At 45.3% G+C, this 19,424-nt stretch overlaps 1 protein-coding gene across 1 annotated transcript; it reads right to left on the reverse strand.

Annotated features, from left to right (window-relative positions):
• Positions 1 to 1,071: 1,071 nt before the first annotated feature.
• On the reverse strand, positions 1,072 to 13,984 carry LOC110494046 (uncharacterized). Its single transcript, XM_021568731.3, has 6 exons — positions 13,487 to 13,984; positions 8,566 to 8,834; positions 8,308 to 8,419; positions 5,938 to 6,030; positions 5,284 to 5,786; positions 1,072 to 5,113 (listed from the first exon to the last, which is right to left on the reverse strand). The coding sequence occupies exons 1-6, from the start codon at positions 13,529 to 13,531 to the stop codon at positions 3,646 to 3,648; spliced, it is 2,490 nt and encodes an 829-aa protein (XP_021424406.2). The 5' UTR covers positions 13,532 to 13,984; the 3' UTR covers positions 1,072 to 3,645.
• Positions 13,985 to 19,424: the final 5,440 nt, after the last annotated feature.

A 19,424-nucleotide genomic window follows, 5' to 3' on the forward strand; every position in this document is an offset into this window, starting at 1 on the left:
GAAGGAGGAAAAAAAACAAATTGTGATTGAGAGAAAAGAAAAGACACCACAACGGCCAACGGGCTAGTTAAACCTTCCCAGTCCCTGTGTGTGCATTGCTTATCTGGTAGAGTGGACCAATGTTGCAGATGGAAATGTGGTAGGCCTATAGGAAAGATTAAAGTTGGGTCTGACTGCCTATGTGTGGACAGCTGTTCACCCTCTTAGGCTGTCAGGGAAATAAAGGAATGTGTGTATGGGCAGAAGGTGCATCTCCACAGCATGGCTGACTGGCTTATCATTCACACTGGTTATGTAAGACCAAGCTCATTAGATAATTGGCCAGGCGTGGTGTCGCATGCTGCCGTTGTGATGGATGGGTGGTGTTGACTACAGGAGTTTGGAGTCAGACCAGGGACAGGATAGAAGTATTTAAACCAGGTAGAAGTCACATTCCGATCGATGTCTGGGCCTCGAATGACGACATATGCTACCGTTGCCCATCGAATGTACTTTTTTTGATTTTGAGCGGAGTGTCTGTGGTGTTCTGTAGTGCACTGTATGTGAAATAGTGCGTTATTTGAGGTTTGTTTAAAGAACCTGTTTCCCCAGGGTGTCAAGTATTTACTGTAAATCCTTCCAGATATCAGATCACCATGGTCAGTCCTCACTAAGTTCTAATCATCAAAACTGGTTCGCTAGCCTGTTGTCAAGGTGACATGAACTTTCGGAGGACCCAGAGGATCAACAATGACCCTATTGATGGGGTGGTAATGGGTCAGTTTAGAGGAGTGGGATCCCTCTACTTGTGTCCTTTTAGTTATGCACACACTGATGGGAAATAAGTTGACAGGTGGAACCCAAGGCCATATTGCGCTCTGGTCTCTTCAGATCAGGTAGGACAGCTCAGAGTGGAGGACCACATGGAAATGGATGTGGAAAAGACTTCATAATAAAACAGGTTTACAAAATGGCTGGAGGAAAATCGGGAAGGAACGGAATAGGTAAGGAGGCTCTGTATGGAAGGCAAGGTGGAGCTAAATGCACTCGTCTGATCACATTGTGGAATCAACAATTCAAACACTGGGCGGGTTTTAGTAGCTAATTAAAATCTCTTTATTACAACCACATGTACATCATCATCCTAACCCCAAAAAGAGTCTTCTGAAAAGTGAAAACGAGCAGAACCAAAGAGTTGCGCAGACGCTAAGGTGTGGGAGACGTTTGGAGCCCTGTCTGGGGAAACAGTATAGTGAGAATAGGGAGAGGAACCAGAGGTGTGCATCACTTTAAATCACAAGTCCCCCCCCTCCACCCCAAGCGTCTCTCCTGTGCGATTTCACTTCTCACAGGAAAGGAAGGCTATTTTCAGCCTTAATAATCCTCACCATACAGTATATATAGAGAGAAATGGAGGAGGGGATGGAGGGAATAAATCCTGTCGTTTTTCATCCATTATTCCGAGCATTTGAGTCATGCCGAGTGTGACGTGGAACACCTCGAGGAGAGAGCGACGAATCCATCACGCTCCCTCTCTCCATCCCTCCCTCATTCTCTTTCTCAGTATTTATTTCCCTCTCCCACTATCTTCCATTTCCCTCTTCCTCAGCCTCTCTCAGCTCACGCACCAGGCAGTTGTGAGTCTTTCTTGCTGTGTGTGTGTGTGTGTGTGTAAGAACCACACGCGGTGTGAGAGTGTGTGAGAAACACACTCACTGCATTAAGGTGTGTGATCCTGTAGCGCCATGTGCCACTAATGATGAGTGCTGACGACACTAATCACAAAGCAAATCACACCTATTATTATTACATTAAGTTATCAATGACAGTGTGAGTAGTACCTACCACAGTGAACCTTGAGTTAACAGGGCTGCATAGCCCTGACATAATCCTGCATAGCCCTGACATAAGTCTGCATAACCCTGACATAAGCCTTTTTTTAAATTTTATTTTTTTATTATACATCTGACCCCCATCTGTCTTATCAATCAAGGGAGAAATACAATTTTACAGACATTGTGGCCCTCGGCAACTAGAGCCTAACACCCCATTGTCGACCCTGTACCCTAGCCTTGTACGGTACGTTCCATAATGAATATGTACAGAAGAAAATAACACAGAAGTAACAAGGCTATACATAGCCAGCTAAGACCAATATACAGAATCCTGGTCCGCTCCTTTCAAACCATTAATAAAGCCAGACTCTTTACAATAAAAAAAAAATAATAAAAAAAAGTTTGTTGTTTACATGGATTGTGAGTGTTATATCTGGAAAGGCTCTACACCACTACGACAAACAATTTCATTCGTAATCTTCCATGAATGCTTTGTGATCTAAATAACAACAGCAATAGATCATTCTACAGTCATTCCACTGGACAGTGTCCCTTCCCCTGTACAGTCAATGTTCTGTGGGTTAACTGTAAAAACACCAGCCTCTTTCCTGGGCCTAATTGACTCCTAACCTGCAGAGGCCTCCAAGTACCACAACTATTTACCATTAACCTCTGGCCAGCTTCAGCGTCAGCTTACTCCATCTATCTACTCTACAGTATCTATCCCTGGAAGCGGGTCACGTAAACGTCAAGCCAACGATAGGGTGGAGAGGGTTGGGTTGGTTGTTGCGGAATCAAGGGTACCAGGCGGGTTGAGCACAATCACATCAGGTACTGGTACAAACATCTCCCACTGCAACACCCTACCCCTATAAGACTGTAAACTGGATCTCGGTGTCAAAAACACGTCGATTGAGCGGGGTGGTTATCAATGAACACACAGTGCTACGCTTGCTGTGCTGTGGCATCGGTGTCAGATGACATCTTATCTCATGTCCAGCGAGCGTTGTTCTGGCGGATTCTCTTACGGTGCCGTATTGCTTTTTAGAAATCTCAGTCACGTTTTTAGTTGAGGCGTAAAAGTCAATGTTTCATCAATGTCACCAGTCAGCGTTTTTTTTTTTTTACATTAAAAAATGACCCAAAGATAAGAGCAACAAAATGACATGATACTGTATAGAGCTCGCCAGCTTGTAGTCTTAAAACCCGGAAATAAGTTACCTCTGGTTCGTTCATCCATCCCGATGGGAAAAGTGAATGGGGAAAGAGTTTTGGAACAAATACCGAATGAGATAATAGCAGTCAGTTAACGTGACCTTTATGAATTATGTGATTTATGTTTTTTTACAACAACAAAATTCACAAAAAGTGGCATTAGCTGATGAAGATTCTCACAGAACAAAATGTATAAGATCTCCTAAGCCAGCGTTTCCACACAGACCTTATTTTCGGCATTTATCCAAAACCCCTACAAAAACGCCATTCATTTTCCTCATCGGCTTTGTTCAATGAACCATGGCGGAGTTAGTGCCTACAAAAAGACGCCATTACTATTTCTCTCTATTGTGTTTTAGAAAACTGTTTTTCAAACCCCATGAGCATGAGGCAGCCAGACATGGTGCAGACACACACACACACACATACCGCTCCTCTCTCACACAGACTCACAGATTGTAACAGACACACACTTGCAGTGTGTTACAGTATTCAGTTAGTAAGAAGGTCATGCACTGACACACACACACACACACACAAAGCTATTGTCCGTGGTGCTTTATAGTGGAAAACACGCATGTACACACACACACACACACACACACACACACAGACCCTATACAGTAGTGACAGTCAGTAGTGAGCTGGGACAGAGGGACATCTCGTCTCGGGTACCCAGCCTCGTCCCATGAGTCAGCAGCTCCTCCACCGTCGTCCAATCATCTAACAGCTTCCTGTTCTGCAGACGACTCAACTTCCTTTGGCTGAGCTCCAGCACCGTGTTGCACCGGCCATCTCCCAAAGACCCTCCCCCTCCAGACATAGCCACTTCCTCTTGAATTACTCCTCTCCCTCCTCCTCCCATAGCTCCTCCTCTAGTGTTGACGCCTGCCTCTCTCAGAGAACCTGATCCTCCATTGGCTCCTGGCCTTGTGTAAGCCTGTTGCCCTCGGGCCTGCTGTTGTTGCTGTTTCTGCTCACGGGCCAGTAGGAGGTGCTCCCTTCTCTCTGTGCGGCTCCAGTACCTCCCCCTCATCACCTCCTGACTCTCCTCATCCGTACTCATCCCGCTGCGCTCGTCCGCTAGCTGCGACGCCCGGTCGCGAAGAATCTGGTTCCTCACAGCTCTCGGGTTAGGATGGTTGGAGTTAGTGTTGGGGGTCGGGTTGGGGTTAGGATTGGGGCACTTCCTGGACCCTCCACCGACCCCAGCCCCGACGCCAGTGTGGCCCTCCAGGGTGCTGTAGAGGCCCCCACCACCCCCTGACCCCTGGTGGGACAGCCGATTGGCCGGCTTAGGCCATGTCTCATGGATGTCCATGGATGTCTGGGGAGGGTGGCTGAGGGTGCTGAAGCGGCGCACCGATCTTCCTCTTTCTCTTTGCCTTTCCCGCTCTCTTTCTTTCTCTCGTTCTCTTTCTCGCTCCCTCTCACGCTCCCTTTCTCTTTCTCGCTCTCTTTCTCTTTCTCGCTCTCTTTCACGCTCCCTCTCACGCTCCCTTTCTCTTTCTCTTTCCCTCTCTTGCTCCCTCTCCCGCACTGGTATCTCTGACATAAAGCTCCTCTCCTGCTGCTGCCTCCTGTCGTTAACCAGCTGATCACGACCTCCACTATTGTCGCAGTAATGTCCCCTTGGTAAGGGCACAGCTCCTCTGTGTTCCCCCAGAGAGGTTGCATGTTGCTGGGGTGAGAGGGCCAGTCCTGCTGGGTGTGTGAGGACCAGTTCTGATTCTCCCTCTTCAGGCAGGCCCAGCTCCAGGCCTCTAGGTGGCGCTACCCCACAATGCTCCAGGGTGGCATAGGAGGGGGATGACGGGTGACTGGCCCGTCTGACACGCTCCTGGGGTGGGCCACGGTGGTGCAGGGTTCTGCTTCTCCGCAGCTGCCCCATTGAGCTGGAGCCCTGATGCTGCAGTGGAGGTGGCGGCCTGCGGTGGCCGGAGGGGGTACTGCAGGTGGAGAGGACAGGCGCATGGGCAGAGAGGGGCGCAGGGGCGTGGTGAGGGTTGAATAGGGACCCGCTGCTTGAGCTGTGTCTGCTCAGACAGGGACGATCCGCCTTCCGGAACTGTACGGACGACACCCTGAAGATACAGAGGGCAACAGGAGTTTTAAATGAAACAGTGACGAACAACATGCATTATCATCGTTCAACACTGGACTGAGGAAACTTTGAAGATGGATGGCTATGGATCACGTTATAATGGAAAATTAAGACAATCATAATGATCATTGTCTGGTGATAAACCCCTACCTGAAGAGTCCGTGGGGTGGGGGGCCCATGGATGGAGCGGCCAGGCCAGGTATGGAGCAGGAGGGCTGGGGCTGCATGGTCAGTGCCTCAGGGATGGCTTCAAGCAGCTCTCTGTGGTTCTTCTGGCAGCTGTCGCGGCGCTCCCGCTCGCACACCTCCCTCTGGTGGTGGAGACGAGCTTTGTACAGGCACATGCGCTTCTCTAACAACCTCTGGAAGCGGCGGAACTCTCCCGTGCTCACGCTGTAGAACCCCGAGTCACTCAGCTCAGATGAGATGAAGGACTCAGAGGATGGAGACCCCCCACCTCCACCCCCTCCTCCACTGACCGCCAGGCCCCCTCCCCTGGGGTGACATTCCTCCAGACCCCCCTCCTCTGTCTCCAGGCCAGAAAGGTCTCCCTGGTGCAGGCTACCGTCGGTCCAGCCCAGGCCGCTGTCCAGCTCATGGTGGAGTGGCAGGTAGCCTAGAGGTTTCTCCAACATATAGTCCTCATCCTCAGTCTGAAGGAGAGAGATAGAGAGAGAGAGAGAGAGGTTAGCGATAGCACACAGTCACACACACAGTATGCAGCTATACAGTACATACACACAGACATGAACACCCACCCACCCACACACACTCAAGCACACACACACACATACATACACACACCTGGCTGTGGTAACTGCTGGGCTCTTCTAGGTTGTTGCAGCAGCCAATCAGACAGCTCTGATCCCTCGGAACACGACTGGCCAGCTCCAGGTCCTTAGAGAGAGAGAGGTCCCCAGAGAGGGAGAGAGGGGGGTGGGAGAGCCAGCGGTTAATCAATGTTGAACTAACTATGAATAATGTGTGCTTACGTGAATAAACAAGCATCTGATTTTTTGATAAAGCTAATTAGAGAACTTTGGTTATGTAATTTCCATTTTCAAATATAATTGTATTGGAGCAAACAAGCCTCTCAAAAAAATCCCCCCTAAATATCCCTTTGTTATCAAAAGTCCTGATTATTAAGTGTGGGCATTAATGCAAGTCAATTGCATGCTGTAGGTTTGCAATACAGATGTACTGCACTGAACTGTAGGTTGTGTCTGGCAGCAGTATCTGCATCAGCGTGTGCTGTAGACTGTAAACGAGTATGTTTGTAGATGGGAGAGAGGAGTGTGTTTTTCCCCCTCTGTATCCTAAGCTGAGCATCCTTCCATTCTCCAAGGGGATTTCATGAGGCGCAGCTCACATTCCGCCCGCTGAACACGTGAGCGCTGTTTATGGTTGTGCGAGCCTGTGCACGCGGGTGTGTGCGTTTTCCGCTGAGTGTGTTTGAGTATATACTGTATGTGGTGTGTTTGTATGTGCTTGATGACAAACGTGTCGATGATTTAGATGTAAATCGGATCAGGTTTTCGATTTGGTTATTCTTCTATGTATACAGTGGCAAAGCCCACTGACTGTTTGTGCCTGAGCAATCCTGCGTGTGCGCACACGTGTGTCTATAGTTCCATCTCAGGTCCCTAATGCTTGTCGGCAGCATGAATAATTCCAGACTGGGTTGGCTGAGGGAAGCTGCTCCATTTAGAAAAAATGCACCGTGGTACAGCCCAGATCTACACTCTGGTACATAGTCAGCCGCTCTGGAAAATAAAAGGGCCTTTATTTTTTTTTTTAAATGCGTCAAAGCCTTGATCAGCGAACTCTTAAGGGTGCGTTTCCTTCAAGAGGGATGCAATATGGACCAGACGGCTGGAATTGCTCTTCTGCACGTCGGCCCTGGTTCAGACGCATCTCATTGGAAGAGCTGGGGCCGTATTCAAACAAAAAGGCTATCCCGATGTTTACAGTTTCACCCCCCCCCCCCCCCCCCCCACACACACACCCCAGAGAAGTAAGCTCTGAACCTCCTCTAGTTCCGTATCTGTTTTTCCTTATATGTATCCCTGTTCAAACAGTGCTGTGTACACTCTCACCTCCAGAACCATACAACCCACTACTAAATCCACGAGCTTCCCGCTAGTCCCGGGGTCGTTTTCTTCAACAGATAGTATCCTCTCAATGGACATGCAGAACAACACAGACACAGACAGTATTCTGTAGGTCTAGCTCCTTTCCTCACATGTACTGTACCATACAGTACAATGGGCTAATTATCTTGGAGAATTACAATCGCCTGTCTACAACACAGGAAGTTATACCAGTCACAAGAATGAGTGAGGTGCAGGATTTAACACCGCTGATTGATTGTCTCTACTACAGGTACTGAGCGATGAATGGTGGTCCAATCACAGACAGAGTACCCACGTACCGCAGTCTTAATTATAGGGCAGGGCATTGGCTGACAACATCAAGTGATTGTTGTTCATACAAAACCAAAGGAAAAGCTTCATGACATTACGCGTGGCATCCTACTACCAGGGGACAGTTTGTCCAAGTGTCTGTGTGAGTGTTTCAAGTTTTACATGCACAACTACAGTGAAATGCTTCCCTTTCAAACTCTACAAAACAGGGCAGTAAATCTATATCAAAATCGTATGACTAGCGAAACACCTACAGTGCCAGTCAAATGTTTGGACACGCCTACTCCTTCCAGGGTTTTCTTTATCTGGACTATTTTCTACATTGTAGAATATTAGTGAAGACATTAAAACTATGAACTAGCACATATGGAATCACGTAGTAACCAACAAAAAAGTGTTGAGCAAAAACTCTTGGCATTCTCTCAATCGATTCTCAAAGAGTGTGCAAAGCTGTCGTCGAGGCAAAGGTTGGCTACTTCGAAGAATCTCAAATATAACATACATTTTGATTTGTTTAACACTTTTTTTGGTTACTACATGATTCCATATGTGTTATTTCATAGTTTTGAAATTAGAAATAAGAGAGGAAGCTATATATACAGGGTCAGTTACAGTACCACATTTACAATGTGCAGGGATACTGGAGTACTTGAGGTAGATATGTACAGATATGTAGGTGTGTGTGTGTGTGTGAGTCAGTCAGTCAGTCAGTCAGTCAGTCAGTCAGTCAGTCAGTCAGTCAGTCAGTCACCTGGTAACCAAGTGGATCCAACTCCTCTATGTCTTGTGGAGCGGTAGGTAGATACTCATATCTCCCGTTGTCACGGTGATCACGAGGCAGACTCATGTGGCTGCAGTAGTGTCTGAGAGAGAAAGGAAGATAGAAGAGAGAGAATAAGAGAAGAGAGAGATATGCAGTCATCAAATCTAACAATTAGTGTAGGAAGATATTAGTGAATTTTATAGACATTTGAAGTGTGTGTGTGTGTGTGTCTATCTGTGACTGTACCTGTCCTGGTAGGCAGGGTTGACCCTGGGCATGGTTCCAGCTGCTGTGACACCCAGACTGCGCAAGGCCAGGTGGGGGGGCAGGGTGAGAGGCTCCCAGTGTCTCTCAGTCTGCGTGCTGCAGTCCTGTAGTCCATAACCCCTCCCACGCTGGCTCTTGATCTGCAATGTGATTGGCTGCTCATAGGCAGCCAGGATTCTAAGAGCATCACGTTTACTCAGGTGGGAAAGATCCCGTTTGGTCAGTTGACTCAGATCCCGCCCACTGACCTGTGAGGAAACACAAAGAGACACATGACACCCTATTCCCCATATAGTGCACTAGGCTACATATTGTGGGGGTTCAGAGTTCACTCATCTACTCTGTAGAGCACTTCATCACTACTTGTTACTCCCGGTCCTAGTGAAAAGCCAACTGTTCCGGTTGATATATTATCGAATAGATATTTGAAAAACACCCTGAGGATTGATTATAAAAAACGTCTGACATGTTTCTGTGGACATTATGGATCTAATTTTCAATTTTTGTCTGCGTTGTCGTGACCGCTCTTTCCGGTGGATTCCTGGGTATAACGCACCAAACTAACGGCGGTATTTGGATATAAAAAATATATTTATGGAACAAAAGGAACCTTTGTTGTCTAACTGGGAGTCTCGTGAGTGAAAACATCCGAAGATCATCAAAGGTAAACGATTAATTTGATTGCTTTTCTGATTTTCGTGAACAAGTTACCTGATGCTAAGTGTACTTATTGTTTTGTCGAGCGATCGATAAACTTACACAAACGCTTATATTGCTTTCGCTGTAAAGCATAATTTCAAAATCTGACACGACAGGTGGATTAACAAAAGGCTAAGGTGTGTTTTGCAATATTGCACTTGTGATTTCATGAATATTAATATTTTCTAGTAATATTATTTGACTGTGGCGCTATGCTATTTAGCGTTGCTGATGACAATTATACCGGATCCGGGATGGGTGATTCAGAGAGGTTAATTAAGGAGCAGCGGGGACTGTGAAGCAACATAAACACAGGCACAGACACATGCTTACAAACACACGATAACACATGCACTATACACACGTGTACACATTGATTTTGTGTTGTAGCTATGTGGTAGTAGAGTAGGGGCCTGAGGGCACACACTTAATATGTTGTGAAATCTGTTGTGAATGTATTGTAAGGTTTCAAAAAAATTTACAACTGCCTTAATTTTGCTGGACCCCAGGAAGTGTAGCTGCTGCCTTGGCAGGAAGTAATGGGGAACCATAATAAATACAAACACAAATACAAATCAAGGGAGGGGATGCAAAGATGAGGACTAAGAGCATATCAGTGTTCCAACCCAAGAGGACAAACAACACCTTTGGAATTCAATATCTGGCTTCTGCAATGAATCACTCCCGATTCCAAGCATAGCACCAGAGCCATGACACTAGAGCCGCGAGCCAACAACACCATAACCTAACCAGAGTGACACAGTTGTACACAGCATCTCTTAACTACAGTACATCACTGACACGACTCACCACCTACTACAGTACACACAGCTACAGAGACAGAGAGAGAGAGAGTAAAGAGAGGGAGAAAGAGAAATAGAATGAGAGAGAGAGAGAGAGTGCAATAAATTGATTTACTGTGAAGGTTGCAGAGAAAGCACTGTGTGTGAGCGTGTCGTCTATCTCTGTGAGTGTAACGGCAAAATGTGTTGCGTTTACAATTGAATCGTGTGTGTTTGTGGTTGTGTATATGAGTTAGAGCTTGTTTGTGCATCTGTGTGTCGACATGATCTGGAGCGATTTTCCTGACATGCTAACCCCACGAGGAGACACCCAGCCAAGCACACATCCAGCCTTATCTGAGGCATGTTGTAACACACACACACACACACACACGCATACACATGAACACACACAAACATACACATTTCACAAAGCTAGAGAGATGTAATTGAATGGTTTTATCCATGCAGTCCACTGTCCACACACACTCTCACACACAATGGCAGGATTATGGTGGCCTTTTACTGCGGGCCATGTGCACTGATACAAAATGCCATCTGTACAGAGAAGCTCTGTGGGTGAAGAGTCAGGAGACTGCACTGCAAAACAATCTTGTTGTTTTTACAGTACTATACAATAACACTAACAGTAAAGTACCATATTCATTATTTGCGGTAAATTGCTGTAAATGGCAATGCACTCTGGGTGATATTAGGTGTAAACAGTTAATGATCATGTAAATTCCTGAAGAAACTTTGGTTTAACAGTACATTACTGTGACCACACAGCATTGTGGTATTAGCAATTGGTAACTCTGAGGGATCGGATGGAGCGACATCATGGTCTGAAGTGAATCAACCAAACAAGGTGTGTACAACATTTATATGATTTACAAATTAATTATACTGAATACTACACTTAAATGGAAAACTGTGATTTAGACAGTAAAGTTGTACATTTATTAACAGTAAAATACTGTCAAGGGTTATACAACACCATATTGTAAATGATGGTGCATTGTGGGAAAATGTTGTGGGCAGATAAAGAATTGCTTTATTTCGAATTCCACCCCACAGAATACATTAGCGTACTGTATTTTTGGAGCGCCAAAAGCCTTTTGATCACTAGTTGTTGCATGGTATTGTTTTTTATGTCTCATTCACATATTTTGAGGCGTGCCTTGTAAGAGGCTACATTTGTGCTAACCGTTAGTGAGAGTGCTGTACCAATTTGAACCTGTAATATGTAACTTTTTGAGGGACCTGACCAAATTGACATAGAATTGTGAGTTATAGATCTGTCATTCCCATTGAAAGCAAGTCTAAGAAGCAGTAGATCTATTCTATGTGCACTAAACGGGTGTCCCGACTCTTTGAGGTTATTAAAGATCCCATGGCACTTATTGTAAGAGTAGGGGTGTTAACCCCGGTGTCCTGGCTAAATTCCCAATCTGGCCCTCAAACCATCACGGTCACCTAATAATCCCCAGTTTACAATTGGCTCATTCATCCCCCTCCTCTCCCCTGTAACTATTCCCCAGGTAGTTGCTGCAAATGAGAATGTGTTCTCAGTCAATTTACCTGGTAAAATGACGGGAAAATATATATATATATATTTCCCATGTGCACCATTCTTAAGTTTTGAGTCTTTACTTTGGTTTTGAACACCAGCTAAAATAGCTGAAAATACAATATTTTGGGTTTTGTAAAATGTATTTCACAGCTGTTTAAATGGTACAATGATTCTCTATACTATACTTGTCTGTTTTGTCACATAAACTGAAATTTTAGCAAACAGGAAATGGTGGAGCGATTTCTGCATAGTGCACCTTTAACTGCTATGTGGTACAGTAGTACTGCCCCAACAATTTAATGGTTGAGTATTTGCCATGTCATTTCATCTGTTTTGCCCTCTAGTCCCAATTTATTGAAAACATTACCTAGCAACCAAACCTGCTTGACCAATCCCAAACATTACGGTGAAATACTGTAAAATACAAACCCCTTCTCCCCTCAATTGTTTATTGTTTACTCCATGTGTAACTCTGTGTTGTTGTCTGTTCACACTGCTATGCTTTATCTTGGCCAGGTCGCAGTTGCAAATGAGAACTTGTTCTCAACTAGCCTACCTGGTTAAATAAAGGTGAAGTAAATTAAATAAATAAAATAATGAATTCATCCATTAATTCATTACAATTACTGCAAAAACATTACAGGAATGCACTGTACTGTTGTTTTACAGTAACGTACAGGCAGCCGGTTGTCTGTAAATTACAGTAAAAACAACAGTACGAAATATTACAGTAACAGTATTGGATACAGTATGGTAATATGGTAATACAGTATGGTAATATACTACCTTTTTTACGGTAACTTACAGGCAACTGACTGCCTGTATGTTACTGTAAAAGCAACAGGAAATGTTGTAGAGTGTACGCATCACCCCACGGCAGATGGAGGGGGGGGGGGGATTGGAAAAGAGAGGAGAAGAGAAGAGGGTAGAGGAGAGGATGAAGAGTAGAGATGGAAATATGGAGAGGGATAAATGTAAGTTAAATAAGTGAAGCAAAAAAACGTGAGAGACAGGAGGAGGGAAAGAGAAAAAGAGGAGGGAAAGAGTGAAAGAGAGGAAGGAGGAGAGGGGAGAGAGAAAGCGAGAGAGAGAGAGAGAAAGAGAGAGGGGGAGAGTCAGAGCGTCACAGCTCTCAGTGGTGTTGGATGGGCAAGGCTGTCACTGCTTGTAATCATCAACGCTGGTCACAAGAGGCTGCCACACACACACGCACAGAGACACACACACTGTCAGGCACCCACAATTGTACCCACACACACTGTCATGTACACATGCACACACACACAAAACCTCAAATTCCCCCATCACAGAGCCTCACTATAATACACAGAGCTGAATGTTGCTGGAACAGAGACAGCAGAACAGACACGATATACGCAATCTTTCTGTAGACACAATCATTCTAGAATATAAAATAACTCTTTCACACATATGACATTTCTCTTATAATAAGATACACGCCCATCTAACTCTTATTCTGTATTCTCACACACCCACATGCTTGCATACACATATGCAAGCGTACACACACACACACACACACACACACACACACACACACACACACACACACACACACACACACACACACACACACACACACACACACACACACACACACACACACACACACACACAGCAGGCAGCAGGCATGTCATGGTGTGTATTCTGTTCCGCTATTCTCCATTTCCTTGATCATGTACATGACACCCACACATCACCACAACCCTAACTCTATATCCCATCTACACAGATACGCCACACACCCACATAGATGCACATACAGTACGCACGCACAAAGCATGCACACACACTCACACACAGATTTAGAAGGGTGCACACTAACCCCCAATCCATCGCCAAACCACGGCCCTGAGAGCCGACAGCCCATTGCCACGGCAACGGATGAGCGCCAAGTCTGAGGTTTCCCTCTGTTCTAAAGAGGAGTCCGGTGAACGAGAGGAAGAGGAGGAGAAAGAGTGACGAAGTATTCAGCATAGATCCTTGTGCTCCAGCAGAGATCGAGAGAAAGATCACGCTCTCGCTCTCTCTCTATCTCGCTCTCCCTCCTTCGCGCTCTCTGTTTCTCCCTTGTTCTCTCTTTCTACTTCTCTCTCCTCCCTACCAGAGGCAGAGGCAGCCTCTGCTAAAATCCAGAGAGACAGAAGCAGCTTCCACTGACACACAGAGGATCTCAGCACTCTCTTCTCCTCAGCTCTCTTTCCGCTCTCTCTCTTTCTCTCACCCTCACACACACACAATCTCACATCCCTCTCTCAGCTGTCATTATACCCCCCCTCCCTCTATCTATTACACTCTCTCTCCTTCCCTCTCTCTCCCTCCCTCCCGCTTTCCCTCCCTCCTTCTGTGCCAGCCTTGTGTTGAGGCTCCACCCCTTCTTGCATAGTAACCCGGCTGGACTGCGAATGTATACACACACACACACACACACACACACACACACACACACACACACACACTGTGATTGGTCACCTCTCACATGGTGAGACTAGGGGGTAGAGGACAGGAGAGGAGGGGTACCCTGCCCCCTCCCCCTGCAAAGTTTTCCTCGGTTAGAGGGAGATTCTTCTCTGTCTAATAGAGGTTCTCCCTCCCTCCCTCCCTCCCTCCCTCCCTCCCTCCCTCCCTCCCTCCCTCCCTCCCTCCCTCCCCTGTTCTTATGCTCTTATTTTGTCTCCCTCTCCATCTCCCTCCTTTCCTGCATAATTCTCTCCTTCTCTCTCCTGTATCTCCCCCTCTCTCTTTCTCTCTCCTGTATCTCCCCCTCTCTCTTTCTCTCTCCTGTATCTCCCCATCTCTCTTTCTCTCTCCTGTATCTCCCCCTCTCTCTTTCTCTCTCCTGTATTTCCCACCCTCTCTCTTTCTTTTTCTTCTGTATCTCCCCCTCTCTCTTTCTCTCTCCTGTATTTCCCACCCTCTCTCTTTCTCTTTCTTCTGTATCTCCCCCTCTCTCTTTCTCTCTCCTGTATTTCCCACCCTCTCTCTTTCTCTTTCTTCTGTATCTCCCCCTCTCTCTTTCTCTCTCCTGTATTTCCCACCCTCTCTCTTTCACTCTCTCCTGTATCTCCCCCTATCTCTTTCTCTCTTCTGTATTTCCCACCCTCTTTCTTTCTCTCTCCCGTATCTCCCCCCTCTCTCTTTCTCTCTCCTGTATTTCCCACCCTCTCTCTTCTCTCTCTCCTGTATCTCCCCCTCTCTCTATCTCTCTCTCCTGTATCTCCCCATCTCTTTCTCTCTCTTCTGTATCTCCCCCTCTCTCTTTTATTCTCTCTCCTGTATCTCCCCCCATCTCTTTCTCTCTCTCCTGTATCTCCCCCCATCTCTTTCTCTCTCCTGTATTTCCCCCCTCTCTCTTACTCTCTCTCCTTCATCTTCCCCTCTCTCTTACTCTCTCTCCTGTATCTCCACCTCTCTCTTTCTCTCTCCTGAATCTCCCACCTCTCTCTCTCCTGAATCGCCCCCCTCTCTTTCTCTCTCTCCTGTATCTTCCACTCTCTCTCATTCTCTCTCCCTCTGCTTCTAATATACAGTTATCCTCCTTGTTATCCCTCCCTCACCATGCTCACTCCCTCCTGCTCTCCCTCCCTCTTTCTCTCCCTCAGGTGCAGGGGTATGGCTGCAGAAGCTGTTTATTATGTACAAGCAACATGAGCTAGAGGGGGGAACCCTTTTCTCCCCAATTGAACATAGGAAGCAGCTCACATATGAACAACAATATTGTATGCAGTACCAGGACAGATATTGTATGCATTATGTTGCTCCCGGACGTGTGCACGACACACCACACACACACACTCACTCTGAATAACCAGTTCACTGTAGCAGCGCTGTATGCTAATATGAACAGGCAGGCATGGAGATGACGGATGGATGAGAGAAGGAGTGATGATATAAATATGGAGAGATTGATAGATGAGAGATGGATGTAGGCTTGATTACATCTGACTCATCCTCTGTGGCCCCTCACTGACTGTGTGTTGCCCTGGATACCAATGTCTGCTCGATAACTGAATGTAAACCTTGACTGTACGGAAAGTGTGTGCTTATATGCACGTGAGTGTATGAATATGTGTGTGGGTGTCCTAAAATGTATTTTGAATTTGAGTGTGTGTGTCCTCCCGAAATGTCCGTGTTTAAGGTGCTGGCATTCTTGTTTATATATGTGTGTGTGTGTGTGTGTGTGTGTGTATGTAGTTGTGTGTGTGTGTAGTTGTGTATGTGTGTGGTGAAGATTCCTGCAATTGATGCATGCCTTATAAATTCTGCCATTTATATGTTGATTTGTGGGGGTGTTAGGATGAGGAAAACAGAGAGAGGAGAGGAAGGAGCAGAGATATCCCCACCACGCACACATTGTAAAACGTAACAAGTTCGAGTAACCCAAATCAAAGTATTCCAGTGTTCAATACTTAAAGTAATAAAGTGAGTTCACCACCCATATGGTTATCTTTTTTAAGTTGTAAACTGTTATAACGACCGAAGTTACTTAAACATTAATCATTGTTGTAGTAACGGGTCCCTTCTACTTAAATTAAATCATTTTTGTGTAAGTAGTAGTTCTGATGAGTCATTTTCAGTGGTCATGTCTTAATGTTTAATATTGTTTTATGTATTCAACGATTTGTCACTATAACCCACCTTAGCAGTCATTGCAGGATTCTGCATTCGTCTCTGTCGTTAAGAGTGGTGCTCACGACCTTGATCTTGTTCTTCTTCTTTACATTTGTAATGGCATATGACAACCAACTGAAAGGTTCATACACCGTCACTTACTGTTCTGGAGTGTGAGGCCGGCCACGGCCTCCCTATTCATCTATTTCTCTAATCCAGCCCTGTGTTTCCACCTGCTGTTCTGGAGTGTGAGGCTGGCCACGGCCTCCCTATTCATCTATTTCTCTAATCCAGCCCTGTGTTTCCACCTGCTGTTCTGGAGTGTGAGGCCTCCCTATTCATCTATTTCTCTAATCCAGCCCTGTGTTTCCACCTGCTGTTCTGGAGTGTGAGGCCTCCCTATTCATCTATTTCTCTAATCCAGCCCTGTGTTTCCACCTGCTGTTCTGGAGTGTGAGGCCTCCCTATTCATCTATTTCTCTAATCCAGCCCTGTGTTTCCACCTGCTGTTCTGGAGTGTGAGGCCTCCCTATTCATCTATTTCTCTAATCCAGTCCTGTGTTTCCACCTGCTGTTCTGGAGTGTGAGGCCTCCCTATTCATCTATTTCTCTAATCCAGCCCTGTGTTTCCACCTGCTGTTCTGGAGTGTGAATTCATTACACTTTGTGACACAAAAAGGGAAGGGGAAAAGGGAATAAATATTGCCCTGCCTACTAACCCCACATCCATTCAAATCTTACTGAAGCACAATCTTATCTTGACTGTCGGGTAAAGACTCTGCATCAAAACTCAGTTGGACAGATAGTGTCTTCTCTGTTTCACTCCACTGGGCACACACTGGTTGAAGCAATGTTGTTCCCACGTCATTTAAACAAAATGAAGTTGACCCAACGTGAACTAGACATGGAATTGACTTCTATGCCCAGTGGGACCACGCTCTCCACCGGGTCTGCGTGGCACCAAACGGAGGGCGTCACAGATGCACGACCTTGTTGATGGTGGGAATTGGTTGTCTCATTATTGAACGTCAATTTGCTCCACGAATTTATATGCGTTCATCATGACTTAAAATTCTTAAGTTGAGAGAAATTGCAACAATGTAATTGTTCTATATCAGCACAAACCAGATATATATATATTTAAACCAATACCAATGTGTCTGACAACTACTTTATTATTTTAAGTAAAGACGCAAAATATAATAAAATCTAGTAAGAACTACTTATTGAAATGTTCGGAAATGGTTCCAATTTTTTTTCTACTATTCATATAATCCAGAAACACTACAAATCCGGGCTGTGTTTTGTGTAGGCTTACCCTGCCTTGACGTTTTGATAACAGAGTAAATCTCTCTCGGACTAGGTGACTTTTATCAATATACGTATTTGCCTGTATTTACCCCCCAAAAATGAAATGCTAAATGCTAATTAGCTCACCTCACTCACCAGGGCCATGATGATCTGGACGAGACTGCCGAATTTAGGCAAAGGTAAGGATCTCTGGATTAACTATCTAATGTTTGCTAAATGTAGTAATTAATAAATTAGCTAAAGTTGCCGAAATTGACAATTATTTGAACTGTCTTAGGCAAGTTTTAAATTGAATGCATGCTAGATAGCTAGCTCATGGTTAGCTAGTTAGCAACATTAGCCTGGCTAGATGGCTTCATTAGCTGTCTATATTTCTAGCCATTTAAATGCATGAGAAATTCATAAAAACAAGTGCATCTTTCTTTGGCTTTTATAAACCAAGAGTCTAGCTTAGATTCTAAAGCTATGGCTAGGCATTCTTGATAATGTTTGTTTGTGTCTGTGGTTGAGGGGTGGGTAGACTACTTCAAGTACTTCTTGCTTTGTAGCTACCCTAGGTAGCTTATTATTTTAGTCTGGCTTTTTGAGAGGTGTTAGAGATGGACTGATTAGCATCCTCTAAAAATCACATTTTATTGGTCACATACACATGTTTAGCAGATTTTATTGTGGGTGTAGCGAAATGCTTGTGTTTCTAGCTCAAAGAGTGCAGTAATATCTAACAAGTAATATCTAACAATTACACAACAATACACACAATACACACACATTTTATTTTTTATTAAGTAAAGGAATGGAATTAAGAATATATAAATATTTGTGTGAGCAATGTCGGAGCGGCATTGACTAAAATACAGTAGAATAGAATACAGAATATACATATGAAATGAGTACTGCAAAATATGTACACATTATTAAAGTGACTAGTGTTCAAATTATTCAAGTGGCCAGTGATTTCAAGTATATGTATATAGTGCAGCAGCCTATATACATATTTAACAGTCTGATGGCCTTGAGATAGAAGCTGTTTTTCAGTTTCTCTGTCCCAGCTTTGAAGCACATGTATTGACCTCGATCTGTGGATGATCTGTGGATCTATTGGGGAGGTAAGCAAATTGAAGTGGGTCTAGGGTGTCGCGTGAGGTAGAGGTGATATGATCCTTGACTAGTCTCCCAAAGCACTTCATCATGACAGACATGAGTGCTACGGGGCGATAGTTATTAAGTTATGTTACCTTTACTTTCTTAGGTACAGGAACAATAGTGGTCATCTTGAAGCATGTGGGGACAGCAGACTGGGATAGGGAGAGATTGAATATGTCCACTCCAGCCTGCTGGTCTGTGCATGCTCTGAGGACATGGCTAGGGATTAGGTCTGGGCCGGCAGCCTTGCGAGGGTTAACACGCTTAAACGTCTTACACACGTCGGCCACGGAGAACGTGAGCCCACATCCTTGGTAGCTGGCCCTGTGTTGTCCTCAAAGCGGGCAAACAAGGTGTTTAGTTTGTCCGGAAGCCGGAGTCCGCAACGTGGTTGGTTTTCCCTTTGTAGTCCATGATTGTCTGTAGACCCTGCCACATAGGCCAAGTGTCTGAGCCGTTGAATTGCAACTCCACTTTTTCTCTTTACTGATGTTTTGCCTGTCTGTTTGCCTTATGGAGGGAATAACTGCACTGTTTGTATTTGGCCATATTCCCAGTCACCTTGCCATGGTTAAATGCGATGGTTCGCACTTTCAGTTTTGCGTCAACAATGTGTTACTTTACTGCAGGAAAACATTGATATGTTTGCTGTTACCTTCTGAACAGGTCAGCTGGTTCAGCCTGGAACGCTGTTCTCC

Source organism: Oncorhynchus mykiss, chromosome 17 (assembly GCF_057628025.1).
Source record: "Oncorhynchus mykiss isolate SJ-2025 chromosome 17, ASM5762802v1, whole genome shotgun sequence".
Lineage (NCBI taxonomy): Eukaryota > Metazoa > Chordata > Actinopteri > Salmoniformes > Salmonidae > Oncorhynchus > Oncorhynchus mykiss.

Coding starts and splice junctions, on each gene's coding strand:
- LOC110494046 (XM_021568731.3), bottom strand. CDS start 13,531: ATGGGCTGTCGGCTCTCAGGGCCGTGGTTTGGCGATGGATTGGGG. Junction 8,835..13,486: donor GGTTTGGCGATGGATTGGGG/GTTAGTGTGCAC, acceptor GTTTCCTCACAG/GTCAGTGGGCGGGATCTGAG. Junction 6,031..8,307: donor TGGATCCACTTGGTTACCAG/GTGACTGACTGA, acceptor TCTCTCTCTAAG/GACCTGGAGCTGGCCAGTCG.